Source organism: Felis catus, chromosome D4 (assembly GCF_018350175.1).
Source record: "Felis catus isolate Fca126 chromosome D4, F.catus_Fca126_mat1.0, whole genome shotgun sequence".
Lineage (NCBI taxonomy): Eukaryota > Metazoa > Chordata > Mammalia > Carnivora > Felidae > Felis > Felis catus.
The window spans coordinates 22,781,190-22,807,915 of NC_058380.1; the positions used below are offsets into that span (position 1 = coordinate 22,781,190).

At 43.2% G+C, this 26,726-nt stretch overlaps 1 protein-coding gene across 6 annotated transcripts in view; it reads right to left on the reverse strand.

Annotated features, from left to right (window-relative positions):
- Nucleotides 1-8,164: 8,164 nt before the first annotated feature.
- TLE1 (TLE family member 1, transcriptional corepressor) overlaps nt 8,165-26,726 on the reverse strand; it is a 91,043-nt gene continuing 72,481 nt past the window's right edge. For all 6 annotated transcript variants that reach the window (XM_019815802.3, XM_019815803.3, XM_011288274.4 and 3 more), the window contains 6 exons: nt 17,790-18,039; nt 15,442-15,689; nt 11,481-11,628; nt 9,895-10,045; nt 8,900-8,976; nt 8,165-8,747 (listed from right to left, as the gene is read on the reverse strand). In XM_019815802.3, coding sequence (XP_019671361.1) covers nt 8,640-8,747; nt 8,900-8,976; nt 9,895-10,045; nt 11,481-11,628; nt 15,442-15,689; nt 17,790-18,039 — 982 coding nt within the window. In that variant the 3' untranslated portion in view covers nt 8,165-8,639. The remainder of the gene's footprint in view (nt 8,748-8,899; nt 8,977-9,894; nt 10,046-11,480; nt 11,629-15,441; nt 15,690-17,789; nt 18,040-26,726) is intronic.

Here is a 26,726-nt window from a genome sequence, read left to right on the forward strand (position 1 = left end):
GAAATATGGGGAAAGAAAGGACTCGTGATAGCTTAATGAGAAGAGCAGAATATGAAATGGGAGGAGCGTTGTGCTCGCATATGAATGAATGCATGGGAAACACATCAAAAATAGAAACATTAGGATGGAGGGGTTTGGGGTTTTTTTGATGCTTTGTAGCCCCTTCCCTCAATGATACATATATATGTAAGGCAGTAATTGATTTTTGGACCCTTCCCACCTCACTTTTGCAAGTGGCTTTGCACATTGGCTGTTGCTTATGGCTTCAGCTTCACAGCATACAGTAAAGCTGGGTGTTACACTGGTTACTTTCCTAACCAGACACAGACTGAGGAAAGTAGGGAAATAATAGCATGCTCTGCTTACAGCAAGGGCAATGGCCACATGCATCAAAACATTGCTGACACCCTGACAATTCATGGGATAGGTAGAGTGGTGGGGATATAACTCAGTGGAACAGCATTTGACGGCATGGGGCAGGTGGAAATTATGCAAGCCTCATAGCTCACTCCTTTTGGGTGAAATGCATAATAGAGCCTTTAAAATGGCAAGAGATACATACCACCCAAACTCTAACGGACATGGAAACACACATTCACCTCCTAGAGAGCATGGTCTGAATGATCAGTGTTCTAAAAACATGAAGAGAACCCTCCCAAACTAACCCATTAAGCTAAAGTTCATTCATCAGCACCATCAACATCTTTTTCCAGAGCACAGAGTGAACAAACACCTACAGCATGGCCCCCTCCTGCCCCCGCCCCCCAGTCCGAGCATGCTGCAAAACAATTCCAAGTTTCTTTACAAATTGCCTTTTCAGAAGGTGACATTTGAGTGTGGTTATTTCTAGGGAAAGATACCAGTTCAGAGGGTCCTGGACACAGAGGCTTGACTTGACAAGATACACAGATGTACCTGAACAGACTGAACTGGAGCCTCCAGTTACTGTTGTGGTTACTGATGTACAAGCTTTTGTTAAAGTCCACCCCGAGACCATCAACTCTCTGCTCAAGGCATTCACAATTAAAAGCCAGCTGATGAGTTCAATGGTCAGCTAAACTGGACCTAAAGCAGCAACTAAAAGAAAAACACAGCTAGTACTGTTAAATTCTCAAAACTGTTAAAGTCTCAAAAAACAAAAAAAAAGATACAAATCCTTTAAAACTGTTCAGAAACTCTCAAATTTGTTAAAATTGTTAAATTCTCAGAAAATGGTATCTTGTTTAATCCCTTCAACAGCCCTGGTAAGATAGGTATTTTTATTTCCATTTTCATAGTTGTCGAAAAGTCCTGAGAGGGGCTAAGGAAGTTGCCCAGGGCCATACACAAATGATAAACACATATCGTGCCTGGGATCTGTGCCGGATTCCAAACTTGGTGTCCTTCTAGCACATCGCCATGCCCAGTGGGCTACTTCCGGTTCACATTCTCCTTACAAGTAGGGTATCACACCTGCAACTACAAAAGAGCCTTTCATTTCAAACAACAAAAACAATATAGAAGCAAGTTATAGTTCCCTACTTTTAACTCATTACTAAGGTTTACCATCATTGGGGTTTGTAAATTACCTCTTTGAAGCAAGCAAAGGAACACGGTGAAAAATAATGAACACACTTTCTTAATACTGAAAATAGAACACATAAGTTTATATAATAGAAACCTATCCTGAGAAAATTTGGACATCCACTTTAGGTGTCTAAAAGAAGCTATCAAGGCTCTAGGAAAGGTTTCCTAGGAACTGTTAATGGACAGATATCTTAAGTATGAGGCTCGGATGGTCAATGAGCTGACCTCGTCAGGATCCTTTCAAAGAACAAATCCAAGCTAGAGCAAAACTAAATGGGAAAATGAGGTATCACTTATTGCCTATCATTAGCAAATACTTTTCAGAGTAAGAACAATGTGTCTGACCTGAGGCAAGCCAGCATTACCATGCTCTGCTGGGAGTAACATAAATAGGCCCAGGATTTCTGGAAAGCAATCTGACAGTGTATATCAGAGATCTGAAATAACATTTTATCTTTTGATGTCGTAATTCCATTCCTCGGGATTAATCCTAAGGAAAAGGACAGAAATAAGGAGAGAAAATTATACATGAACATTTTCTTTCCAAGGATTATAATAATATCTCAATGTTTGAGATAGCCTACCTACCTAACAAATGAGAAACGGGCAAATTATAGTAAATCCAACATTGTAAGTTGTTTGTGAATAAATTTTAATGAAGAAAAATAAAGTCAACCAACTAGCAAAAACAAGAAAAAAGGGACAAAGGACACAAGTAGATGTTTTTCCAAAGAAGACATACAAGTGGCCAACAGATACATGGGAAGGTGCTTAGCATCACTAATCATTAAAAGAAATCGAAAACAAAACCACAAGGTGATACCACCTCACACCTGTTAGGACATCTATTATCAAAAACACAAGAGATAACAAATTCTGGCAAGAATGTGGAGAAAAGGGGCCCCTTGTGCACTGTTGGTAGGAATGTTAACTGGTAGAGACACTAAGGAAAATAGTATGGAGGCTCCTCAAAAAATTTAAAATAGAACTATCATGTGATCCAGTCACCCCAATTCTGGGTTTATATCCAAAGGAAATGAAATGACTATCTCAAAAGAGATATCTACACCCCATATCAATGCTGCATTGTTCACAACAGCTAAGGTATGGAAACAACCTAAGGGTCCATAAGTAGATGAACGGATAAAGGAAAAGTCATACACACACACACACACAGAGTGATTATTCAGCCTTTAAAAATAATGAAATGATGGCATTTGTGACAACACAGATGAATCCAGAGGTCATTATACTAAACAAAATAAGTCGAGAAAGATAAATATTACATGGTATCAACTATCACCTATGTGCAATTAACAAAAAGAAGGTTGAACTCCTAGAAACAGAGTAGAATGGTGATTGCCAGGGGCTGGTTAGTGGGGGGTAATAGGGAGAGGTTGGTGAAGGGTACCAGCTTTCTGTTTTAAGGTGAATAAGGTCTGAGGATAATGATACCGTACTGTATAAGTTAAATTTGCTAAGTAGAACTTAAGTGTTCTCACTAAGCCCCCAAAAATAAATATTTGAGGTGACGGATATGTTAATTAACTTGATGGAGGGAATCCTTTCATAATATATTCTTATATCAAATCATTACACTGTACACTTTAAATACCTACAATTTTTAATTTGTCCATTACACTTCAAGCTAAAAACAAGAAAAGTGAGAAACACATTATAAAACCATGTGGACAAGGAGGTAGAACAGATTTATTTTTAATTTTTTTAATGTTTATCTTTATTTTAAGACAGAGAGAGAGCATGAGCAGGGGAGAGGCAGAGAGAGAGGGAGACACAGAATGTGAAGCAGGCTCCAAGCTCTGAGCTGTCAGTACACAGCCCGACGCAGAGCTCGAACTCACAGACCACGAGATCATGACCTGAGCTGAAGTCAGACGCTCAACCGACTGAGCCACCCAGACGCCCCAGAACAGACTTAAAACAATTGGCTTTGGAGTCTGACCAAATGGGTTAAAATCTGACTCCACTAACAATTAGCCTTGAGCCTCCAGCCAGTTACTGCATCTCTGTGCCTCAGTTTCCTTATCTGTTAAATGAGGATGAACCCAGTAACTACCTCATTGGGCTTTTTTGAAGATTAAGTGGGATAACACAAATTGCTCAAATGTCCTTGGTATATAGTAAATACCCAACAAATGTCTGTTATTCTGAATCGTCTGTATTCTATTGAACATATTTGGTATGAAAATGGTAAAATATTGTTTCTAAGTGGCACAATTATGGGGCTTATTTTTCTTCTTTGTACCTTGCTATATTTTCCAAATTGAAATCAGAGGTATATGATAGTTTTGTGAATAAAAAAAAAAAATTATCATGTGAGAACATCTGGAAGCCCTTGGCCCTGTGCCTGGCACACAACAGTTCCAAACGCTTGCTGGAAGGGCACAATTGGTTGTCCCAGACAGCTGATGTCAAATGAGTAATTTACATCCAAGACTGTTAAGAGCTGCCTGTCCATCTGTTACTGCTGGGTTTCCTTAAGGCAGCGCCTCACCCATATCCCTCTCCGTTACCATCAGCAGATTCTTCCCCAGTCAACCCTCATTAAAAAAACTGCACCTTAGCCACCAGCCCCAGTGGCCACCTTGCCCCGTGCCGACTTCACATCCTTAGTAGATGCTGGCTGATTGACTGAATCTAATAGGATAATTTGAAGAACAAAAACATTCTATAAAGTCAGCAGTTTATTGTTCTACACACACCAAGTATTCCAATTTTCAAAGAACAATTTCTAACTTTTAATTATGCATCACCACTCCAATTAAGCATGGCTTCCACTACATTAGGTCATTCTGGTAGGTTTTCTAACCCTGATGGGAGACTCACATAACTCAGATTAAGTTATGACTAAGTAAAAAAAAAGCAACTTTTTAAAGAACTCAATTTGCATTTAGATGGGTTGTAATAGTCAGCTTTAAAAGTTAGTTTGGCGAACAAAGACTAATGCAAGAACAGCCACTTCAAAACAGTATGCCTTGCATTTTGTTATCATTTTACTTTTTATCCTCACCAACAAAGCCTAAAAGATGGGAGAGTTCCAGTCTTAAGAGAATATGAATATACTCTAATAGTTTTTGAAAACACTGATAGTTCTATTGTAAAGATTATTGCTCTACATTAGCAGCTCTCAAAGTGTGGTCTCCGGACCAGCAGCCTCATGACGAAGTGGGAACTTGGGAAAAATACAAATTCTCAGGTCCCACCCTGATGTACTGACTCAAAAACTCACAGACCGGGATCCAGAAATCTGAATCTGATCTTCCTGGTGATTCTGATGCAGCCTGAAGTTTGAGAACAACTCTTTCTAGAAACAGGAACCCAACTAACAAACATCTAACTAAGTGCCAGCCCAGAACTGTGGTGACCTGACCATTTCGTTGCTGAGAGAGGAATGAACATATCAGAGAAGAAAACAATCCATGGATCCACAGTAGAGTGGAGGGTTTGAAATGTCATCACTTGATTTCAAGCTGATGACAGAGGCAGCAGTCTCCTGATGGCATGAAACAGCATGCTGAAAAATTTGATCTCTCTCTCTGATTTGTTGGAAAACTTTTGGGAAAGTCACCACCTCTGTGTGCCATTAGCAAAAGTACAATTTGAAAATCCCTGTATGAATGCTCTACGGCTTTAGAACCAGATGCTACTTACAGTCATGAAATCTTAAAAAAACAAAACAAAACAAAAAAACCCAGGCCATCAAAAATCCTATCTCTCAGGGCAACCTGAGTGGTTCAGCCGGTTGAGCGTCCAACTTCTGCTCAGGTCATATCTCGTGGTTTTTGAGTTCAAGCCCCACAGTGTGGAGCCCACTCAGATCCTCTGTTCCCCCCCACCACCATGTTGACCCCCCCCCCCAAATAAATAAAACATTTTAAAAAATCCACTCGGGTGCCCAGGTGGTACAGTTGGTTAACTGTCTGACTCAATTTTGGCTCAGGTCATAATCTCACGGGTTTGTGAGTTCAAGCCCCACATCAGGCTCTGCGATAGAGTATATAGCCTGCTTGGGATTCTCTCCCCTTCTCTCTCTGTCCCTCCCTTGCTTGTTCTCTTTCTCAAAATAAATTTATGAAAAAGGCATTCCAAACCTAATCTCACCAGGATTTCAATTTTTACCCAGCGAACTTCAATTCCATGGGAGAGCTACATGGCAGAAATCTGCATTACAGGATGCAAAGACTGTGAGTGATAAAAAACCAAGATTAAATACATCTGGGGATAATAACAATCATCTCCTAACATTTTATAGGTGAAACCACCAGCACAGGTCTTGGGAAATACAGATGATCAATGAATGTCTAGTTGAATCCAAATTCACTGAACCCAAATTTGTAATCCATATGCAAGGCAAGGGGTACACTAACATTTGGTTCACCAGGGTTTCAACAATCCCAGGATTCCAGTCTCCTTGGAGGCAAGACTGTGACTCGGTTTAGGAAAAAATTGTTTTCCCACTCACATCCTCCAATTGTGAAACAGTTGCTACTCAGTCCCGCTTCACATACCTGCTTCTGACAGGACTCTGAGAGGCAGGCGTGACTACGGTATTGTTCCCATTTTACAAGTAGGGAAGTACTTGTCTCCACAATTCCCCAAGATTCCAAACACCCTGACCCGAGGAGCAGGACTAGCTCTGGAATGTCTCTTCCAGCACCAAACTAGCAAATGCAAGTGGTTTCATCAGATCCAAGATAATCGAGGAGTTGACAAGGTCTAAATCCTCAGAAAATCTCATTAGAGAAATAATATCAGAAACTTGGGAAACAAGAAAACATGGAAGGAAAAAAATACACCAACAGAAAACGGGGCTATTTCTTTAACCCAGAATCCTTTGACATGTGCCCCCCTCTTTTTTTTTTAAAGTTTATTTATTTATCCTGAGAGAGACAGAGAGCATGAGTAGGGGAGGGGCAGAGAGAGAATCTCAAGCAGGCTCCACACTGTCAGTGCAGAGCCCAGCGTGGGGCTCAAGCTCACAAAATCATGAGATCATGACCTGACCTGAAACCAAGAGTTGGATGCTGAACCGACTGAGCCACCCAGATAGATGCCCCTGTGCCCCGCTCTTCTTAAGGGGCACAGAGCTGCACAGCAAGCAAGAGACCTCATTGCCCAGTCTCTCACGTGACTAAGTCCCAGCCAATGGAAATAATGAACAAATTCTTAAGTCATCTGCTGGAAAGCACATCTGTCCCCCTGGACTTTCACTATCCCCACTCGTGGCTGGAAGTGGTGATGACTGAAGAAGCAGGAGAGCACAGAGCTGTACTGCTGGCCTGGGCCTCTACGTGAGACACAAGCACCTGTGGTCTCTGAGCCACTGTATTGTTGGGTCTCTGTTCTAGCAACTTGACTTCTCCCCTTCTATTACAGAATATAGGGAAGTAAGGCAGGAAAGGAGAGAGAGAACAGAAAAGATAAATACTACAGTAATAAGTCATCAGCGTCTATAATATAGAAACCTACTTCATTAGATAAGGAAAGGATGAGAGAGAAATCAGCTTCAGTAATTAGGGCTTTGCCATTCACTTAATGAGAAGAGAAAATATTTAACACACTGTGTACAAACAAATATTTTGGTAAAAAGCAAACAAAATACTGTTAAATGTATAAAAATAAGAAGGTCTGGGTAACAAACGAAAAATATTAAGACAAACTGCCAACAACTTGCTGGATCATAAGAAAACAAGAACATTAAAAATTCCTTAGGTGCTATTTTTAAACAGCCAGAAACTTGGTTTAAAAATTTTCACCATTATTTCCTAAAACCTAACAGTAAATAATAGGTATATGAAGAGTGAGACATGGAGCATTTTGGGGAAGAAACATGCATAGTCAACTTATTAAAAACCTGGGGTTACAGATTTCATCTAATCAGATCAATGAAAGCTTGTCCACAAAGAGGAAGACCACACTAATGAGAGATCGAAATGGCTAGAAGCTTCAGGGAAAGCCTTAAGGAAAAGAACGGGGCTCAGTGCTAGGTGTGGTTGGCTAAGTCATTCCATATAATAGATCAAATTATAATGAGTATTATGAGTATTAATGCGACAAAACCAGTTGGCATCCCAACCTTTCTTTTACAGGTTAATAAATTCCATAGCTTTGTGAATATCGTCAGTCTTAACGCTAAACCCAAGTCACCCACATGTCTTGAGATGTGATGCTTGCCAAGGGAGAAAATAAAAATTTGAAGATGCTGGGCTTTCATTCAGAAGACAATGTTCTGTCTCCCAAGGATTCACCAAGAAAAAGCAGAGCTTTAATCTGTGACCTCCAATCACAAGAGTATCTTAGCAAAAACATGAATCCTGATGAAGTCACTTTAGCTTCCCAGATAAAACTGCCATTAGTAAACCTTCAATTACTGAGGATTCCTAGTCTTGAGTTCCTGGTAACTCAGGCGTGTTGATTAGGTTCTAGTGTGATGCAAGTCGACGTCCAAATATATTTACAAATTAAGAGGTGCATTCATTTTTAAACTTCTGCAAATATGTGAACTTTGCTTATAAAACCCCCATCAATGATCCCAAAGCTTTGATTAAAAATAACAAAGAAGGAAAAGGAAAACCACTTATTGGTACTAAAGCCTTTACTGTAATAAACCAAATATATTTACAATTTATACAAATGTTTAACCTTCAACAAAAATACAAAAAAACATTTCACAAGATGCAAAACCAAGAAACAAGTTCATTGGAGACACCACTGCTCTACCAAGCACAGAACATTGAGGGGAACTGCAAGGAACAGAAAAGTAATCTCGGCAGATCACACAGAAAGAAAAAAAAACAAAACAGGCTCTGCCTACCCCTTGGCCCCTCTGCCCACTTTGCCTCGGTGCTCCGTTTGGTCTAGGTAGATAGGTGACCTTCAGTTGATGGACTCATCGCCTCCTCTTTATAGACTCAAAGTAGTTTTGTGTCAAGGTTTGGAAATAGGTTTTCACGTTGTTTTTTTTTTCCTTTTAAAATTACAACTTTTCTATTTCTACAAATTCAAAACATTTTGGCCCAATTCAACTATAAATGTGAAACCACATAATGTTTTCAGTAGATGACTTCGTAGACTGTAGCCTTCTTGTCCCCTGAGCCAGTGACTATGTACTTATCATCCACAGAGATGTCACAGCTAAGCACGGACGAGGACTCTTTGGACTGGAAGAGAAAACAACAGGTTCACGTTTAATGTGAATAGAGATACTCAGGGGCCCTGCTCCCCGCCCAGGCTTCCGAAGGCACCTTCGCTCCTGGAGTCACGGCGAATGCCGTGATCAAATTGTCATTCTTGGTAAGGAGCGCTGACTTACCTGGAATATACTAGCTCCGTAGGGGGTCCGCCAAGCATTGAGGAGGTTGTCTTTGCCAGTACTCACAAACCATTTACCTAGAATTAGCAAAGGAACATGTAGTTCAACAATATTAAAATTCCTGCTATACTATTAGCAACCTGGACTTAATTGAACTCTACGCATTTCTAATCACGAACTATCATGTCCAACGGGTTAGGCTAGAACTTGAGTAGACAGAGCACGTTTTGAATCTGGGCTCCACTATGAACCATCTGTGGTCTTGGGTTTTGTCAAAGCAGTGGCAGGGACCGTGTCAGCCCCATTAGCCACTAGACGGATACACTTCGGGTAGCATCACACCCAGCACACAGCGGGTCCTCAAATAGTGAATCAGTGAAGCTGCTGTTCTTTCAGTCTCCTCTTGATGAAATGGGACTAGGAAGGAATAAATGATGAACTTAAGTAAAATGCCAGACATGACGCATGGCACATAGAATGGGCTCAAGGACTAATGGCTACACATCTCTCCATCCATCCTGAGAACAAATATTTGACCCTACGTGAACTTCTTCATCTTCACTGCAGAGTATAATGGTCTGAGGGGAGCTAAAAATATTCTCTTCTCTGACCCTACTTCCCTCTCCTCCTCAGTCCATAATGACTTCCAACGTGGCTGCCCCAGGCTTCTATAAATCCTGCCCCCCTTCAGAGTGGTAACTACTTGTCCTCCACCTCTGCCTCAGACTCCCCCGCTAAAAAAAAAAAGAAAAAAAAAATCCGTGTCAAAACATCATATTAGGCAACTGCATCACCTGCTGACCTTTCTCCCATTACGAAAACAGGCCGAAACGGACATCACTATGCTCTGAGGGACATATTAAGACAATAGAATGATTGCATCCAGCTGCTCAGAGAACATTTTTTCCAGACATGATCTCTACTGTAATTTTTTTTTAGAAGTATTTTCCATTGAGGCCATCGGTGTCCTCCCGTTTCCTTTCCGCTAAACTCACCACAATAAGCAAATTTGAGGGACAGCACACAGCTCTCATGGAGATGCAGCTGGTACTTGTCGGGTTTGTTTACGTGAAGAACTTCCACATTGCTACTCTCCATGCCCACGGCCAGCCACTCCCCAGTTGGGCAGTATCCAAGGGAGAATATCTGTAGGAAGCAGAACAGGCTCACTAGTGATTTTGCCCAATGAACTGAGAAGTGATAAACAAGAAATGGGGAAAATAGCAAGAAGAGGGGGATGTAATCAGCAAACTCCAGATTGTAGCATAGTCCACAGCACAAGAGACCGAACCCAGACAAGCCAAGTGTGGAAAACCTTTATGAAACAATCGGAAAACTTGGAACACCTATCACATGTGATTAAATTAAGAAATTATTCTTAATAATAATAGCATTTGTGTATATGGCATTTGAAAGTGGTCCTTGTCTTTTGCAGATACTAACTGAAACACTTGCAGATAGTGTCTGAGATTTACTTTAAAATAATCCAGTGCAGGGGTGCCTCAGTGGCTCAGTCAGTTAAGTGTCTGACTCTTGATTTCAGCTCAGATCATGATCTCATGGTTCATGAGTTTGAGCCCCGCATCGGGCTCTGCACTCTCAGTGCGGATTCTGTCTCTCTCCTTCTCTCTCTGCCCCACTTGCACTCTCTCAAAATGAATAATAAAAATAAACTTAAAAAAAAACAACCCAATATTGAAAATAATCCAGTGTTTGGGGGCAGGGATGATACATGAGACCAGACTGGTCATGGGTTAGAAACTATAAAGCTGGGTGATGGGCATTTTAAGAAGCTTTAAAAAAAAAAAAGGCAGACCAAAAATAGTACCCTCCATATACGTGGAAAAAGACTGGAATGAGGAAGACTATAAGAAACTCAACAAAAGATTAACAGGGACATGAAATTTAGTAAAACACATACTTGTAAACAAGTCGTAATCAAAAGAACAATTCTACCAACAGAAGGCACTTAACAAGGCAATGTCTTTCCCAAAGCAGGTCTAGATTCAGATTCAGATACTCCACATCTAGATAGTCTTCACAATCCATAAAGTTGCCATTTTATATCACTTCAAACTTCCATAAATCTAGTCAGCCATTGAGTCCATTTTCTAAGGGTTGAATAATAAAATGGGCCTCCAGTGAGACACTGCTGTCTTTTTTAAGCTCCCTGATGCAAGGGAAATGAATTAACTCCAGAGCTGTTGTGATTGTTCTCTATTCCTTATAATAACCCTGCATATTTTTCAAGCTCTATTTATATGTGAATCAAATAATCTTCTCTCACCCCCACATTAGATGGTGGGAACATGTACAACAGGTCCAACCGTCTATTCTTCACTGAACAAATTCCTTCAATGAACTCCTGTAGAAGTAAACAACTAGCAGGTCTTAACCAGTAGGGTTTTAGAAACCACTCTAAGCATTTCAGGGGTTCTGCTTGTCTGTGGGTTGTTGTTGTTTTTAATCAGTATCTCAAATTTAAGCCTGGTCTGTTGGCCCAGTTGTTATTACCATGAGATGTGAAGGGAGGGAGCAGGACGCCCCACACAGAGATTCCTGGTGGGGAAAAGCCCGTCACCTGTGAGGTGAAGTCATGCTGCTGTAGCTGCCGCCCTTCTCGCAGGTCCCAGGACCTGACCGTGTTGTCCAGGCCGCCCGTCCAGAGCTTGGTGCCATCATTAGAAATGTCAATACAGCTGGCCCCATCTGTGTGGCCCTGGAATTGCCTGATAAAACAAACCAGATTGAATAATGATTTCCTGCCAGAGCTCAAGGTAAACACTGTTGTGTTGTTAGTTTTGGACTCAGTGTGTGTGTGTGTGTGTGTGTGTGATCTCTCAGTGTCTTCTGATGTGCAAGATCAAACTAACATCCCCCACCCCGAGGAGGAAACAGCACTTGCGGATTTTCTTTTTTCGCAATCCAAGCGTTAAAGAAATGGAATGCCACTTTAGGTCATCATACGGGAGAAGCTAAATACACTCTTACAGCTCTTCTTACAAATCCGTCTGGAAGGGAAAATTCCTCCCAGGTCTAGAAAAAGTGTTTGAGTGTTAAAAGAAAAAAAGAAAAGAAAAAAGAAAAGAAAAGAAAAGAAAAGAAAAGAAAAGAAAAGAAAAGAAAAGAAAAGAAAAGAAAAGAAAAGAAAAGTAAAGAAAAGAAAAGAAAAGAAAAGAAAAGAAAAGAAAAGAAAAGAAAAGAAAAGAAAAGAAAAGAAAAGAAAAGAAAAAGGACAAACACACAAAATCCCACGTGTATTTTGTAAGGAAAGAGGTAGGCCTCCATCACTACATTATAAGCTCAGGGTCCAGAAGCACTCCTTTTCCATGAGTGAATCAACACAGCAATGCCCTTCATGCCAACAAAGCATGAGCTCACGTATTTACTCAACCTTGCTTTCTGTATTAGAAAGAGCCCTGCATTAGGAAATCTGGACTCCCAGAGACAAAGGGTCATGCTGGCCTCCTGACTTAGGGGCGCTGAACAGAGTCAGAGCTAATTGCTGAGGCGGCCCCGTGGGCACCTCTGCAGGACCCTGCCTGGAAGCTGAGCACATGCTTGTTCTCTGAAAGGGAAACCTTGTGCTTCAGTCAAAAAACACTACCAGGGGCGCCTGGGTGGCGCAGTCCGTTAAGCGTCCGACTTCAGCCAGGTCATGATCTCGCGGTCCGTGAGTTCGAGCCCCGCGTCAGGCTCTGGGCTGATGGCTCAGAGCCTGGAGCCTGTTTCCGATTCTGTGTCTCCCTCTCTCTCTGCCCCTCCCCTGTTTATGCTCTGTCTCTCTCTGTCCCAAAAATAAATAAACGTTGAAAAAAAAAATTAAAAAAAAAACAAAACAACAACAACAAAAAAACACTACCAAAACCAATCAACCAACAGGGACTCACTGAGCACAGATGCTTTGCCAGGCCAAAGGCAGGGTTTGCTGAGGGGTAGGCAAAAGTGAGCTACCGCAGGGTTGGTGATCTGTGGGTCCCAGACCCGGTTTTGCATGCCACCAGGGAACCGGCAGGGAAGTGACCAGAACACGGCCAATCACTATGGTGAACTAGGCGGGCTGCATTCGAGTGGCTTGGGAATTTCAACACTCAAAGGAAGGTTTCTATGTCTGTCCTTCCTCTAGGTGCCCTTCCCCCCCTTATTTTTCCCACAGAGCTCCAAACTTTTAAACTGAGCTTGGAATTTAAAGAGCATGGAAGATAAGACAAAAGCACCACTTGCGGTGAATTCTGAGACAAGGTGAGAGCTATCATTTCAAAAATTGTTCCTCCAAAAGCTATTCTGAATGTCCATCTTAGTTCTCTGCCCCCACCCCTGTCCCATGCACACACACGTTCCCCCAACCACCCCAGCTTGCCTCCAAGACTCCCCCGTGGGTCACGCCAGTCCCAGATGCAGCTTTTGAAAGCTGATTTGCTCTTCTTTCCATCAAACTGCTCTGGAAACCCAGTGACCTCCCTCTGCATCCTCTAGAGGTCATAAAATACCTTCTCGCCTTGACTACAAATGCTGTTCTCTTCTGACTTCAGGTGCTTGGTGGTGGCTCCTCTACCCCCATGTCCGCACATCGCAGCACTACCTCAGCCTCCTAGAAGGCAGATACCAGGACTTTCCAGGCTGTGGTGGGTCTCGGTAGATACTGAGATGCTCAGCAGACTCTGTGCTACCCTCTCACACAGAGTAGCCACTAGCCACATGTGGTCAGCCCACACTGAGCAAGACATTTGTAAAGCACTACCCCATTGTATCCAGCAGGTGCTTACTCCCGGGAGCCGGCACAGAGCAGGGGTTCAGGGCACAGACAGGAGAGCAGCACGCCTGCACCCCATCACGTCTCCCCCATGCCCGAATGTGTGAGCAGACAAGCTGACTTTTACCTTCTCTGTACTTCGGGTTCCTCATCTATAAAATTAGGATAATTACAATGCAGACATTATGAGGATTAAAAGGATTAGTGTTTGAAAAGCACTTAGAATTAAAATTTTGAAAGTGCTATTTATTAAGATTTTTTTCAAAAAAAGAAGAGGAAGAGGGGCACCTAGGTGGCTCAGTCATTCAGCATCTGGCTCTTGGATTTGGCTCAGGTCATGATCTCATGGTTCGTGGGTTTCAGCCCTGTATCAGGCTCTGTGCTGGCAGTGTGGAGCCTGTTTGGGATTCTCTCTCTCCATCTCTCTCTGCCCCTCCCCTGCGTTCTCTCTCTCTCTCTCTCTCTCAAACTAAATAAACTTTAAAAAAAAAGAAGAAGAAAAGAAAAACAACAAACACTTGCTAGGCTAAAAAAGTCTGAAGTGGCTGTCAGCTCCAGCTACGTTTGTCAATTTTGCTCATTCTGAGTTGCCCAGTGCCCTACAAGGGAAAAATTACTACCAGAGTGTCACCCGTATGCAGGACAGAGCCTGGTTTGGTGACACTGGATTTCTACAGAAGAGGTCTGAAGGGAGACGAAGCTGCTATAATGACTCCTAAAGTCTGTCCCCTTCACTGTGGCACTTGGGCCCAAAGCACAAGAAGAGCCCTGCTAAATAATCTACACGCCTAAAATCACACTATCAACAAAGAGCTTTTCCGAGCGAAGATGAAATAGAAAACAAAAAAGCAAAAGATGACAGGTTTTCCCTGGGATGTTTAGCTAGCTCTTCCCTTTACAAAGACTTTGCTGTAAGTGTGGACTTCGACTTCGGCAGAGGGAATGAGGTGGCCAGAGCCGAGGAGAGACAGAGATGGCAGGACTGCAGCTGTCACAGTTCAGAGGAATGATTCCAGGAAGCTGGGCCCATTCCTGGTGGAGTAACCCCTGGAAAGGGCTGATTTAGTTACTGAGAAACATGTATACTTTAATATAATTTTTGTGGGAGCACCTGGGTGGCTCAGTCAGTTAAACGTCCGACTTTGGCTCAGGTCATGATCTCATGGTTCGTGGCTTTGAGCCCCACATTGAGCTGTCTGCTGTCAGGCAGAGCCAGCTTCTCTGTCTCCCTCTCTCTCTGCCTCTCCCCTGCTCACGCTCTCTCTCTCAAAACTGAAAAAACATTTAGAAAAAAATAAATAAAATCATTTTGCGAGTAAAATTCATGGAATCTCCTCTTCTCATGTCCTTTTGTTGGTTTTCTATTCTCCTTTATCACTCGGCTCCTATTTGCACAAAGTTCTAGCCAAAGCCAAAAACATCAAGTATTAAGGACCCTTGATACTGCCAGGTAATCCATGGTGCACGTGCTGCCCCTTGGCAAAAATCAGGAATACTTTTTGGACAGGTCTGGCAACTGCAAGTGGCTGAAGAATGGGGACATCAGGGACGTAAATATAAATTGTGGGGGACACTGAGCACAGCAGCCCGACTGTAAGCCCCCCAGAGGGCAACTGCCACAGTTTTGTCTTCATACTCCCAATACCTGGAACTCCCAGCCTGGCACACAAGAGGCTCTGAACATGGGCCGAGAGCCTGGATGCAGCCAGAGAAACAGAGGGGACAGGAGGCCTTCAAGCCCAGGTACCTAAGGAGGGAACCCCCACCATAGACAACCATGTCTGCTCACCTCACCAGCGTCTGGTTGTGCAGGTCCCAGACCGCGATGTTGCCGTCACTGCAGCACGAGAAGCAGACCTTGGAGTCGGGGCTGATGGCCAGGGCGTAGCACGCAGGGGCCGAGGACGTCAGCTCCGCCTTGATGCGCGGGGTCGGAGCCGCCAGGTCCCAGATGGACAGAGTGCTGGCTTCCCCTCCCACGATGAGGGTGCAACCATCAGGGAGCAATTTGCAGGAACGGATGTAGTTATCTCTGTTCTGTGAAATAAATGTAATTCAATTGCTATGATGCATTAGCCAGCACTAACAATCCCATGTTCTCTAAATGCTATCTTGGTTTTCGACTTGAAAAATAGTATTTCATGGACACTATTTAATAAAGCAAGAGTTCTGTTGTAAAAATTGGGATCGAGTTGTAACTGTCCCCTTTGAAACGGTAAATAAAACAAACTCCTGGGCTTGCTTGGGCACGTGCAAACATTTGGATAGAACTGTTCCCGACGTTCAGTTTCCTGCTGAGTAGAAAGAACTGAAATGATCAGTGGATGCAAGATACGTGTACATGTACCTCTCTATGAAGAAACCACTTTTCAAAGCTAGCTTAGAAATGTCCGACCTCACCACCCTCCATTATTTACTATTTGGAAACTGCAGACCTACTGCCTAGGTTTTGATTTTCGTTACTCTTAAATCTCTACCTACGGCTTGCACTAGTCATGTGGATCCTTACTAAGAATTTAACAGAGCTGCTTTCTCAGGCGATAATATGGCTGCTACCATATTCAAGCCTCTCAGTCCAAGGAAATCGATAAAAGATGGCATCTTCCTATCGAAAGCAACACACATTAAAAAAGTAAGGTGAGACCTAAAATAACCCTCCCCTCCCTGAAAGAAGTAATTGCTATTCTTCAACCCAAATAGACCGAGCTGAAGTTTTCACTATGCTTTGACCTATTACTCATAAATTTCAAAAAAGGCGATGAACGTTACAAAATACTCCTACTATTTTAGAATGTCCGGCTATGTTTCAGCGTGTTTCAATTTCATTAATGGAGATTTTTTAAAGTTATTTGATTTGGGCGCCTGGGTGGTTTAGTCATTTGAGCATCGGACTTCGGCTCAGGTCATGATCTCATAGTTTGTGAGTTCTAGCCTCACACCTGATTCGCAGAACCTGCTTCAGATCCTGTGTCTCCCTCTCTCTGCCCCTCCCCCGCTTGCGCTCGCTCTCTCATGAATAAACATTAAAATAAAAATAAAGTTATCTGATTAAAAAATAAATCAATGGGGCGCCTGGGTGGCTTAGTGTCTGACTTTAGCTCAGGCCACGATCTCTCAGTTCATGGGTTCAAGTCCCATGTCAAGCTCTGCTGACAGCTCGGAGCCTGGAGCCTGCTTCAGATTCTGTCTCCCTCTCTCTCTGTCTCTCCCCCACTTGCACTCTGTCTCTCTCTCTCAAAAATATAAACATTAAAAAATAAAACTGAAAATAAAATAAATCAATAACTACTCCAAAAAAGGCTTTTGTATCTCAAAAACACCGTTCTTCTTTCTGAACACTCTGTCTCTGGAATCCTCACCAGTCGCTAGGCATGCAGTGGGTGAACTGTTCCACCCATCACGGTGAAGTGCAAGCAGACACCACATCAGGGGCAAGGTGGCCTTTAGTCTGCTTAGGGCCAATGGTACGTGGTCTGTAAATTCTGGGGTTACAGTTCAGAGAAGGGAACATGTCCCAACATGGCGTATGGATCCTGAAAAATGCAAAATGGCATCCTCATACTCTGGGAGGAGGTGGCTTCGGGTGCCTTGGGAAAGCGTTCTCACCGTCCCAGTTTTGCGGATGGCCGCCCTGTTTCCTTGCAGTGTGATCTATTAACCTTTCCCGAAGTTAAGGTAATAAAACCCAGCCAGCCCTCCCAGGTCTCCCTGAAAACACAGGCCCTGTTCAGAACGCTTTTTATGCCACATTATGAAATGTTTACTATTCAATATTTATGCAAAGGCTGTAGGGAAATCACAAGTTAAGTGGACCGCAGGGCTCAGAGTCCAGGCCTAGTTCAATGGGAAACCCCCTTCTGAGTACACGTTCAAACAAGGACAGCTTCTGTAAACCACTGTAAAATATTTTGTGAAAGAAATCCATCAACTCTGGGATTTAACCACTGAAACAGCAACAAATGAAACCTTCACATTTCGGGCGGGGTGGTGGTGGTGTGGGGGCTAAATAGCTAACGCAGGAAACAGAAAGGGCTTCCATTTCCTCATAATGGGAATAAAACCCAGGCCCAAACAGCTATTTCCTTATTGAGTCTCCAGGGAGACATTACCCTTGTGCACCAGTTCCTGTTCGCTCACCAGACAGTCGAGCTGAGACACGGGGCTCTTGTTGCCGGGGTGGCTGATGTCCCAGACCTTGACGCAGCCCTTCCCGCCCGTGTACACGTGTCTCGTGGGGTTGCTGATGGTCACCGCGCACACCACCTCCCCGTGGTTCAGGGTGTTGATCTGGCGCGCGTGGCGGGGGATGCCGGGTCCGATGAGGGCGTCGGGGGGGAAAGGGACGGGCTGCATCTGACCGTCCGCGGTGACGTGGAAGGAGTATGCACTTTTGGGGAAGGGGACAGTTAGAGAGAGAGACAGGAGAGGAGACAGAGAAAACACGGATCATAAAGCAGTTAGTCATCACCTCAGCAGCCTCTGTGAGGAAGAAGAGGAAAGAACGATTCTCCTCATGATTCTCTTCTGAAATCAACAGAAGCTGAAGTATTTACCGAAGGAACAAATTTAAAATACATAATAGCAGAAGTCTAGGGTGTACATATATTAAACTGTATTTTTTAAATATTTAGAAATTTCTCAATTGTGCCTAACCATTCCAGAAAGCATCCCTTCAAATCCCATCTACGACGCTAACTACGCTTCCTAATTAACATAAAATACCTCCTTCCCAACACACCCTGTATAATTGTATGATTTCTTACCATAATTTTAAATGATTATTTTTTATGCTTCAGATGAAGCCCTCAAGAACTCATAATAATTTCACACAGTAAACACTATATTCCAACACTAACATATGAAAACACTTCTAAACGTACCAGTTTCAGGCTTGAAGTTACTCTTTTGCATAATCAAGAAAAAATAATAAAAGATTCTCTCTTTTTTTAAATGTTTATCTATTTTTGAGACAGAGCGTGAGCAGAGGAGGGGCAGAGAGACAGGGGGACAGAGGATCTGAAGCAGGCTCTGTGCTGACAGCAGGGAGCCCGGCGCAGGGCTCGAACCCACAAACCACAAGGTCATGACCTGAGCCAAAGTCAGATGCTCAATTGACTGAGCCACCTAGGTGCCCCAATAAACGATTGGCTTTATGACAGATTTTTTTTTTTTGATGTATATTTTTATTTTGGGGGAAGCTAGGGCAGAGAGAGAGAGAGAGAGAGAGAGAGAGAGAGACACACACACACACACACACACACACACACACACACACACAGAATCTGAAGTAGGCTCCAGGCTCTGAGCTGTCAGCACAGAGCTCGACACGGGGCTAGAACCCACGAACCGTGAGATCATGACCTGAGCCGAAGTCGGTGGCCTAACCAACTGAGCCACCCAGGCACTCCAACTTTATGACAGATTTCAAGTTTTCTCCTCAACAATCTCCCTACCTTGGCCACGAACCCCAGTTTTATCTAAGGCAGCAAAGTACTCTTTGGTACCCTCCCCAGCTTCCCTTTGGCTAGGTATGCCACGTTTTCAGCAGTAAGAGGTACATGCTCAACATACATGCGCTGCTGGGGGCATGTGGTTCATAACTTCAAAGAGAGGGACGCCAGGGGATCCAGAAGCTCTCTGTACTTTTGGCTCAATTTTGCTATGAACCTAAAACTGCTCTAAAAAACAAAGGCGATTAATTAAAAGAAAAAAAAAATTTTAAGTGAGGAAGATCAGGATTCCCGTCCTCTTTTCTTCCTCCTTCCACTGCCTCAACTATGAGCAAGGTGCCTTGCTCAGCCAGCCCTTTTGGGGTCACCTTCAAGGTGACTCTGAAGATGGAAATCAATTGCTGAAGGAAGTAGAACACAAAGATAGGATGCAGAGGCCCTGTGACACTGTGGGGCTGTGAGACCTGCCCTGGGCTACTGACAGCCAGTATCTTTTATGGGAGAGAGAAATAAACCTTCATGTTGCTTAAGCTATTGTTTTCCTCTCCTGTTAAATACAAACCTAGTCCCAGTACATATTTGTTTCCACATCAAAATCTTAAGGCATATTTTATGTTTTGTGATCTAATGATTTAAACTCCAAGCAATAATATATTACAGATATAAAACATGCACAAAGAAAAGACACTTCAGAAGGTGGAAAATGCAGGGGCACCTGGGTGGCTCAGTTAAGCGTCCGACTTCGGCTCAGGTCATGACCTCATGGTTCGTGGGTTCGAGCCCCGCATCGGGCTCTGTACTGACAAGCTCAGACCCTGGAGCCTGCTTCGAATTCTGTATCTCCCTCTCTCTGCCCCTACCCCTCTCGTGCTCTGTCTCTCTCTCTCTCAAAAAAAGAAATAAACATTAAAAAAAAAAGAAGGTGGAAGGTACAGAAGTGCTAATACCCGCCCCCAGCATCCAAGCAGATGGAATTATGCACATGACACTTTTGAAGAGACCACTATGTTCACTTTCTTCTTATCTGAAACATCACTAGGCAGTCTAGAAGTTCAACATTAAGCCTTTTCTATAGGTCTGCATATATAATAAATGAAGGATGTAGACTTTCCATAACCCTCTGGGATAAGTCTGGGGCACTTTCTGGAACTTGTCATTGGCACCTTACATTCCCTTTACAGATCTAAAGACCATGGGTATTACCACAGAACTCAAATTTTCATTTAAACGTTCACTCAAATTTTGTAAAAATAACTTAGCACGCACAAAATTGAAAACTGATACAAGGTTATTAGGTTTCCAACATGCCTGCACATAAAACCCACATAATTCCCTAAGCTTGAGAAGAAAATTAGGCTATTATTTTCTCTTTATGAACGCAAAATATCATATACGTGGAAGGCTTGAAAAAGAACTGCCTTGACCCCCAAACCAAACAACACAATCTTAGATATATGTTATTTCCTGACAGGCTGGTTCCAGTAACTAATCTTAAATGGCTGGCTGAACCAAATCCTTAACATTACTCTTAATTTGAATAATTGAGCACACATAATGGGAATCCTACAGAATGTCCTAGAAAATAAATATGCATACAAAACAACTACAGCTCCAAGCCCTTACAACACCACACCACTAAATTCCCTGTTTTTTACCCAACGGTATCCTTTGGTGTCCTTAGTAACACATCAAGCCCACATGATATTCTAATTCTAATATAAGCACACTGTAGTTAATTGAACCTATGCTATTTATTACAAGATATTTGGGGTTGGAATCAAATAACATTCACTGTATTGCCCTGAAGATAGGACCACAAGAACTGGAGATTAACTCTATTCATGTTCTGGAAGAATTCTTCAAGGTCCAGTAGTAAGTTATGTGACCCAGACATCAGGTACCATGAGTTGAGTCTGAAAATAACAAACAGCCAGGTGAAGCTTAGAGAAATGACCAGAGCGTTTTCATAAAACAATTGAACTGAACGTATTTGGTTAGAACAATGGCTGACGTGGGGAGAGAACTTGCCTCTTAAAGCTTTCTATGTTGTGAGAATAATGGCGCTGTGTGAAGGTTAGTTTCTTGGTCTGCCATAAATCAAGGTGGGTGCCCCCAGGTGGGCAAACTTTCCATCAGGCACCCTTATAGCAATTCTAGATTTTTAGGGGAAGACAATTTTACCTTGTTTCAACTGGAAGCCCACTTATTATAGAGTTAAATGATCCAGATTAAAATCGATGCACAAAGTGTAGACAGAGAGCTGTACACTCATTTTTGGAAGATACCCGCCTCTCTCCCAGGTGTCCCCTTCTTTAAACCACACAGGTGGGCTGTGATATCATACTGAGGCAATTTAAAATGGATTCACAGAGTAGTGAACTGCAGCCAGAAGCTGTAAACACTGCTTGGTCCCAGGAGAAACCCATATGGATGTTAATACATCAGTCACAGGGGGCCTTGCAGGAAGCTGGTGCTGCCCGCTGTGCTGGAAGGCCTAATCAAATGAACAAACCAGACCGATGCAAAGGGCTGATAGGTCTCAAAGAGGGATCAACTGGAGGGAAAAATGAGGGGAGCAAATGAGAGTCTGGAATTAGTTATTCACCTAGAGGAAGAACAAGAATCTTGTTGAGAAAAGGCCACATTGATGGCATATCATGGCAACGTTAAAGACTTCCCAGAAGGAAACTTAGATTTCCTACTTATTGAAGAACCAGGAAAAGTAAAATCAACCAGGAAGGAGAATTTATAAATTGAGAGTGAGGATTTAATAAATACTTCGCAAGCCTGAATTCAGAAAGAGGCCAGCCACCAAAGAATGTACATGGAATGACTGGATTTATAGAATTTCAAACACAGGCAGAATTCATCTGTAATATTAATCCAGAGTGGTGATTCCCCACAGCTACTGCAAGGCACGTGAGAGGGGCTTTGTCAGTGTCCCTGGTGAAAAGTCACTGAGCTATACACATATGATTCATGCACTCTTCTATAGGTATATCCCAATTTTAATATTTTTTAGTGTTTTTTTAAGTTTATGTATTTATTTTGAGAGAGAGCACGAGCGGGGGAAGGGATGAGAGAGAGGGAGACAGAGAGAATCCCAAGCAGGCTCCACGCTGTCAGCATGGAGCCCAACTCAGGGCTCAAACCCATGAACCATGAGATTATGACCTGAGTTTGGAGGCTTAACCAACTAAGCCACCCAGGCACCCTTATGTATATATCTCAATGTTAAGATAAAGGTGAGATTTGTTTGTTTATTCAAGAAAAAGTCAAGAGGGCTCCTGACCCATGATCAAGTAGACTGAGTCCACAGCCAAGTCGAGAGCCCCGACTCTACTGTTAAATATACAGGAAATGCCTGGCTCACTGACCTCACTAACTGTGGTCATCCTTACCAGCCTAACTATCTGCAGCCTATAATGTGTCCATTCCTGATCCACAAGATAGAAATAATTAACAAAACAGAAGGGTTGCAAGGATTGCTGTAAGGATGAAAGCAGCTACAAAACCATAAAACATCGAACGCCACACTCCACACCTGCAGGGGCCTTCAGAAAATGGGAGCATTTGTATTAAAAAGAGGAAAGTGAGGGTATGCTCCATCAAGGGCTCTTTTATCAGTGGACAAGTGTAAGGGCCAGGAATGCACAACGGGAGGAAGGTGTGGGTGGGAGTCGGGAAAGCATACAGCAGTGACTAGGCAAAGAAAACCAGGAAATCCATAAATCCCTAAGGACAAGAATGGGGAGATAGTATTTGGCAAAGAGGAGAGGAAAATGTTTAGCTAGGACTGGGGCAAACTGTGAAGTGGAAAGAATAAGTCCCTGGCACTCTTGTTAGAGGCCACACTGCTGGGGCCACCCACCTGCATAGAACTGAGCACCCCCCCTCAACCCAGCTTTCTGAACAAACACCTGTTGATGAGGGCCTAATCCTGTGATCTAGTCGGGAGAACTGAAAAAAATAAAGCCCCCTGGACAGCACAAATGTAAAAACGGAATAAAATCAAACTCTTCCAGAGCCGATGACTCTTCCTTTATTGGACACACAGAAGAGGTGCGGGAACTCAAACTCAAAGAGTCCCCACTGGGAATCCTCACAGGGAGTGGCAGGCTGGAAAACAAGACTGTGTTTTGGAGAAGCAGGTTTTTTCCTAGCAGACAGACTCCTGCTAATAAAACTATGCTGTGTTCTGAGACCAAAGGAAAACAGGTGTTTTCAGAGTTGCTGGTTTGTTGGAAATAGGAACAGCAGCAGGATCCGGTCGACAGTGATGGAGAACCATGGACCCCGGAGGTAATGGCTGTGGCCAAGACCTTGCTGCCTGTGGACTTGGCGCTCTCAGCGGGGACTCTCTTGCTGTATTACCAGGTTTAGTGTCACTGGGCCTCAGTTCACATGACCGTCCTGTATCCTAAATTCCCTGCCATGTGGAATGATGGGCCAGTCCCCTAAAATATCATATGCCGTCACATCTCTGAGTTGTGCACAAACTGTTCCCTCCTGCTTAGAATAGCACCGCCTCCCTCTGACGTGCTCAGGCACTTGTTCTCTCTCCCCCTCGGTGGGCCACAACTTCTGCAGGCAGGAGGGTTCTTTTCCAGGGTCCTAGCTCTTCCTGTAAATCTCAACTATGGCACGTATCAGAACTGTGGACCACTGCACGTGTTGACACTTCTCATTCATCGTTTTTCTCAGTGGACTTTGCCAGCTCGCATACAGCTGGCACTCAGTACATGAATCTCAATTCCCCAGGTCATTTATTGCTACCCTAATCACTTATTAAACTGAGGCACGAGAGGTCGCTCTGGCAAGGAGAGAAAGCTACAAGAAAGTGGAGGAGGGTCTTCTAGCCACTTGGGTTATGCCAACCAACCTTCCCCAAGAATTTTCCAGTAGTCATACCAAATGTCACTGGGAGATGCTATCAACATTCCTGGGGAGGGGAAAAGTTGTTCCTAGAGAGGTATTCTGGACCAAAACAAAGAACAATGAAAGCAACTATAGTAACGGAGTAAAATCCATGGTCCTTCCCTAAGTAAGCAGAGCCCAGTGGATGCAGGACCCTTCCTTCCAAAGCAAGACACGGCAGAAGCTGCCATAGGTCACATGCAAAAAAGCGCGATCCTGTGTCTGGCCACTGAAAAGCATAGCTTTAAGTAGGGGCACCTGGGTGGCTCAGTTGGTTGAGTGTCCAATGCTGGGTTTCAGCTCAGGTCATGATCGCATAGTTCGTGGGTTTGAACCGCGAGTCAGGCTCTCTGCTGACAGAGTGGGGCCTGCTTGGGATTCTCTCTCCTTCCCTCTCTGCCCTCCCCCACTTGTGCACACAAGCACGTGCGCGCTCTCTCACTCTCTCTCTCAAAATAAATAAATAAACTTAAAAAGTAAATGGAAAAGCCAAGATCCAAGTCCAGGGCACCCAGGACAGGCCTGCCACAAACGTAGAACTTTTAATCTTTGACCTAGCTTCACATTGGCACTACGTTGGACACCTTCCCCTGAAGAGGGAGAACACATGCCCATCATGATAGAAACACGTAACTTACACAAAAGAGACCTTCATGTCAATGTCATCAGTGCAATTTCATTATAGAGTCCTGGCACTGAAGGCTTTGAGGGCTGGAGCATGTGGGTCATTCTAAGGTAGATGAGAATAATGTAATTTATGATGGTGGAGGATACTCTTAGCCTCAAGAATGAGTACAATGAAGGTGGTGACTGGGGGGATTGTAATGTGAGGTCATAAGGAAATCAGAGCCATATTATTCTAAGATTTCAGGGGAAAAAAAACAGGTCCTTGGGAATATAATTCATCTATTTATGTTAAAATCTCCTTCGCCGCCAATATAACAAGGTTGATCTTTAACTCTTCTTAGGGTCTGCATCTCTCACCCATAACATCTATAAAAGGCAGAATTTTTCCAGCTTGGCCTCCTGGCCTCCTCCCAAACAGCAAATATGCAGATCAGGGTACAATTTGTACCCTATTTGGAAGACAGCATTTCTACATGAATGGAGGGCTTTGCTAACAATTCGATTACACGGTGTGAACTTAAAGCATTAAGATGAGAGCCTTTTTTTGTCTGTTTCCTTATTTACTTTAACACATGGCCATTCTCGTTTCTTGAAAAGGCAAATGCAGAACTTCTTAGAATGAACATGATAAGGAAAATCACTAGACAGAGAAAACAGGAGACTGGCTACTTGATAAACTAGGAGAGTCTCTAGCAAAGTTAGCATTCATGATTCTGAATTCTAGGCCCTACTTCTTCCACCAACTAAATGTTTCCAAACGTGTAAATGTGTTACGGGAGCAACGAGGCTTCCATGCAGGGCAAAGATTCAAACCGAGAGATTCCTGGATGAAAAATAAGACAAAGAAAAGTTTAAAATACAGTCATTTCTAAGCTGAATTTGAAAAGTCTAGCAAAGGAACCAACTACTATGGGCAAAGAAGCATTATCTGAGCAAGAAATAAACTACATTTCTATCTGATAAACTGAAAGGCATTTCTGAGGAGGTGAGGAGGGAGAAGGGAGATATGTGCAGGGAGGACAACTGTCTAAATTTTTTTTTTTTTTAACGTTTATTTATTTTTGAGACAGAGAGAGACAGAGCATGAACGGGGGAGGGTCAGAGACAGAAGGAGACACAGAATCGGAAACAGGCTCCAGGCTCTGAGCTGTCAGCACAGAGCCCGACGCTGGGCTCGAACTCACGGACCGCGAGATCATGACCTGAGCCGAAGTCAGCTGCTTAACCGACTGAGCCACCCAGGCGCCCCTACAACTGTCTAGTAACTAAACATAACACATCAAAATAAAGGGCCTCACATTTCAACAGATTCTCAAGAAATTAACTCTGCAATCCCAGAAGATCAAAGAGTATAAAAATAGAAATTAAACCAAAACCCAAATGTGGCATCCGGGTGGCTCTGTTGGTTAAGCGTCCGACTCTTGATTTCGGCTAAGGTCATGATCTGGGAGTTCATGAGATGGAGCCCCATGAAGGGCTCCTCGCTGACAGTGCAGAGGCTGCTTGGAATTCTCTCTCTATGTCCCTCCCCCCTGCTTACGCATGCTTACGTGCTCTCTCTCTCCAAATAAATAAATAAACTTTAAAAATAAATACGTAAAATAAACCAAAACCCAATGGTGATAATATGGCACAAAACAGGCAAGTTACTTTCAGCATTTAATAGACAAAAAATACCAAAAACCATGCCAAGTGAAAAGAGGGCCGAATTAATTTTCAAATCCACTAAACAAGCCAGTTGTGGATTCTAGACATCTAGACTTCGTCAACAGAGGAACCAGTAGCAAGATCAAGAATGGAAAATGGAGTTGGGGAGGGAGGGGGGACTGACCACGGAAATGTCTCCTTGGCTAGCAGCGGGGATGGCCTCTATTCACTGCTGCAAAACATGTTTTCCTAAGAGGCAATTTTACCCCATATGTAGTTAAGATTTTCTTTCCTCTTTAGGCTCCAACTCCAAAAAGGTACTTTAAAGATTTATTTAAACACTAAACGAGTGGGTGTAAGATTTCTCAATTACATGTCTAGCATTAAAACACAGGGTGAAGGAACTTGGAACTAAGCTGGAATCTTAAGCCAA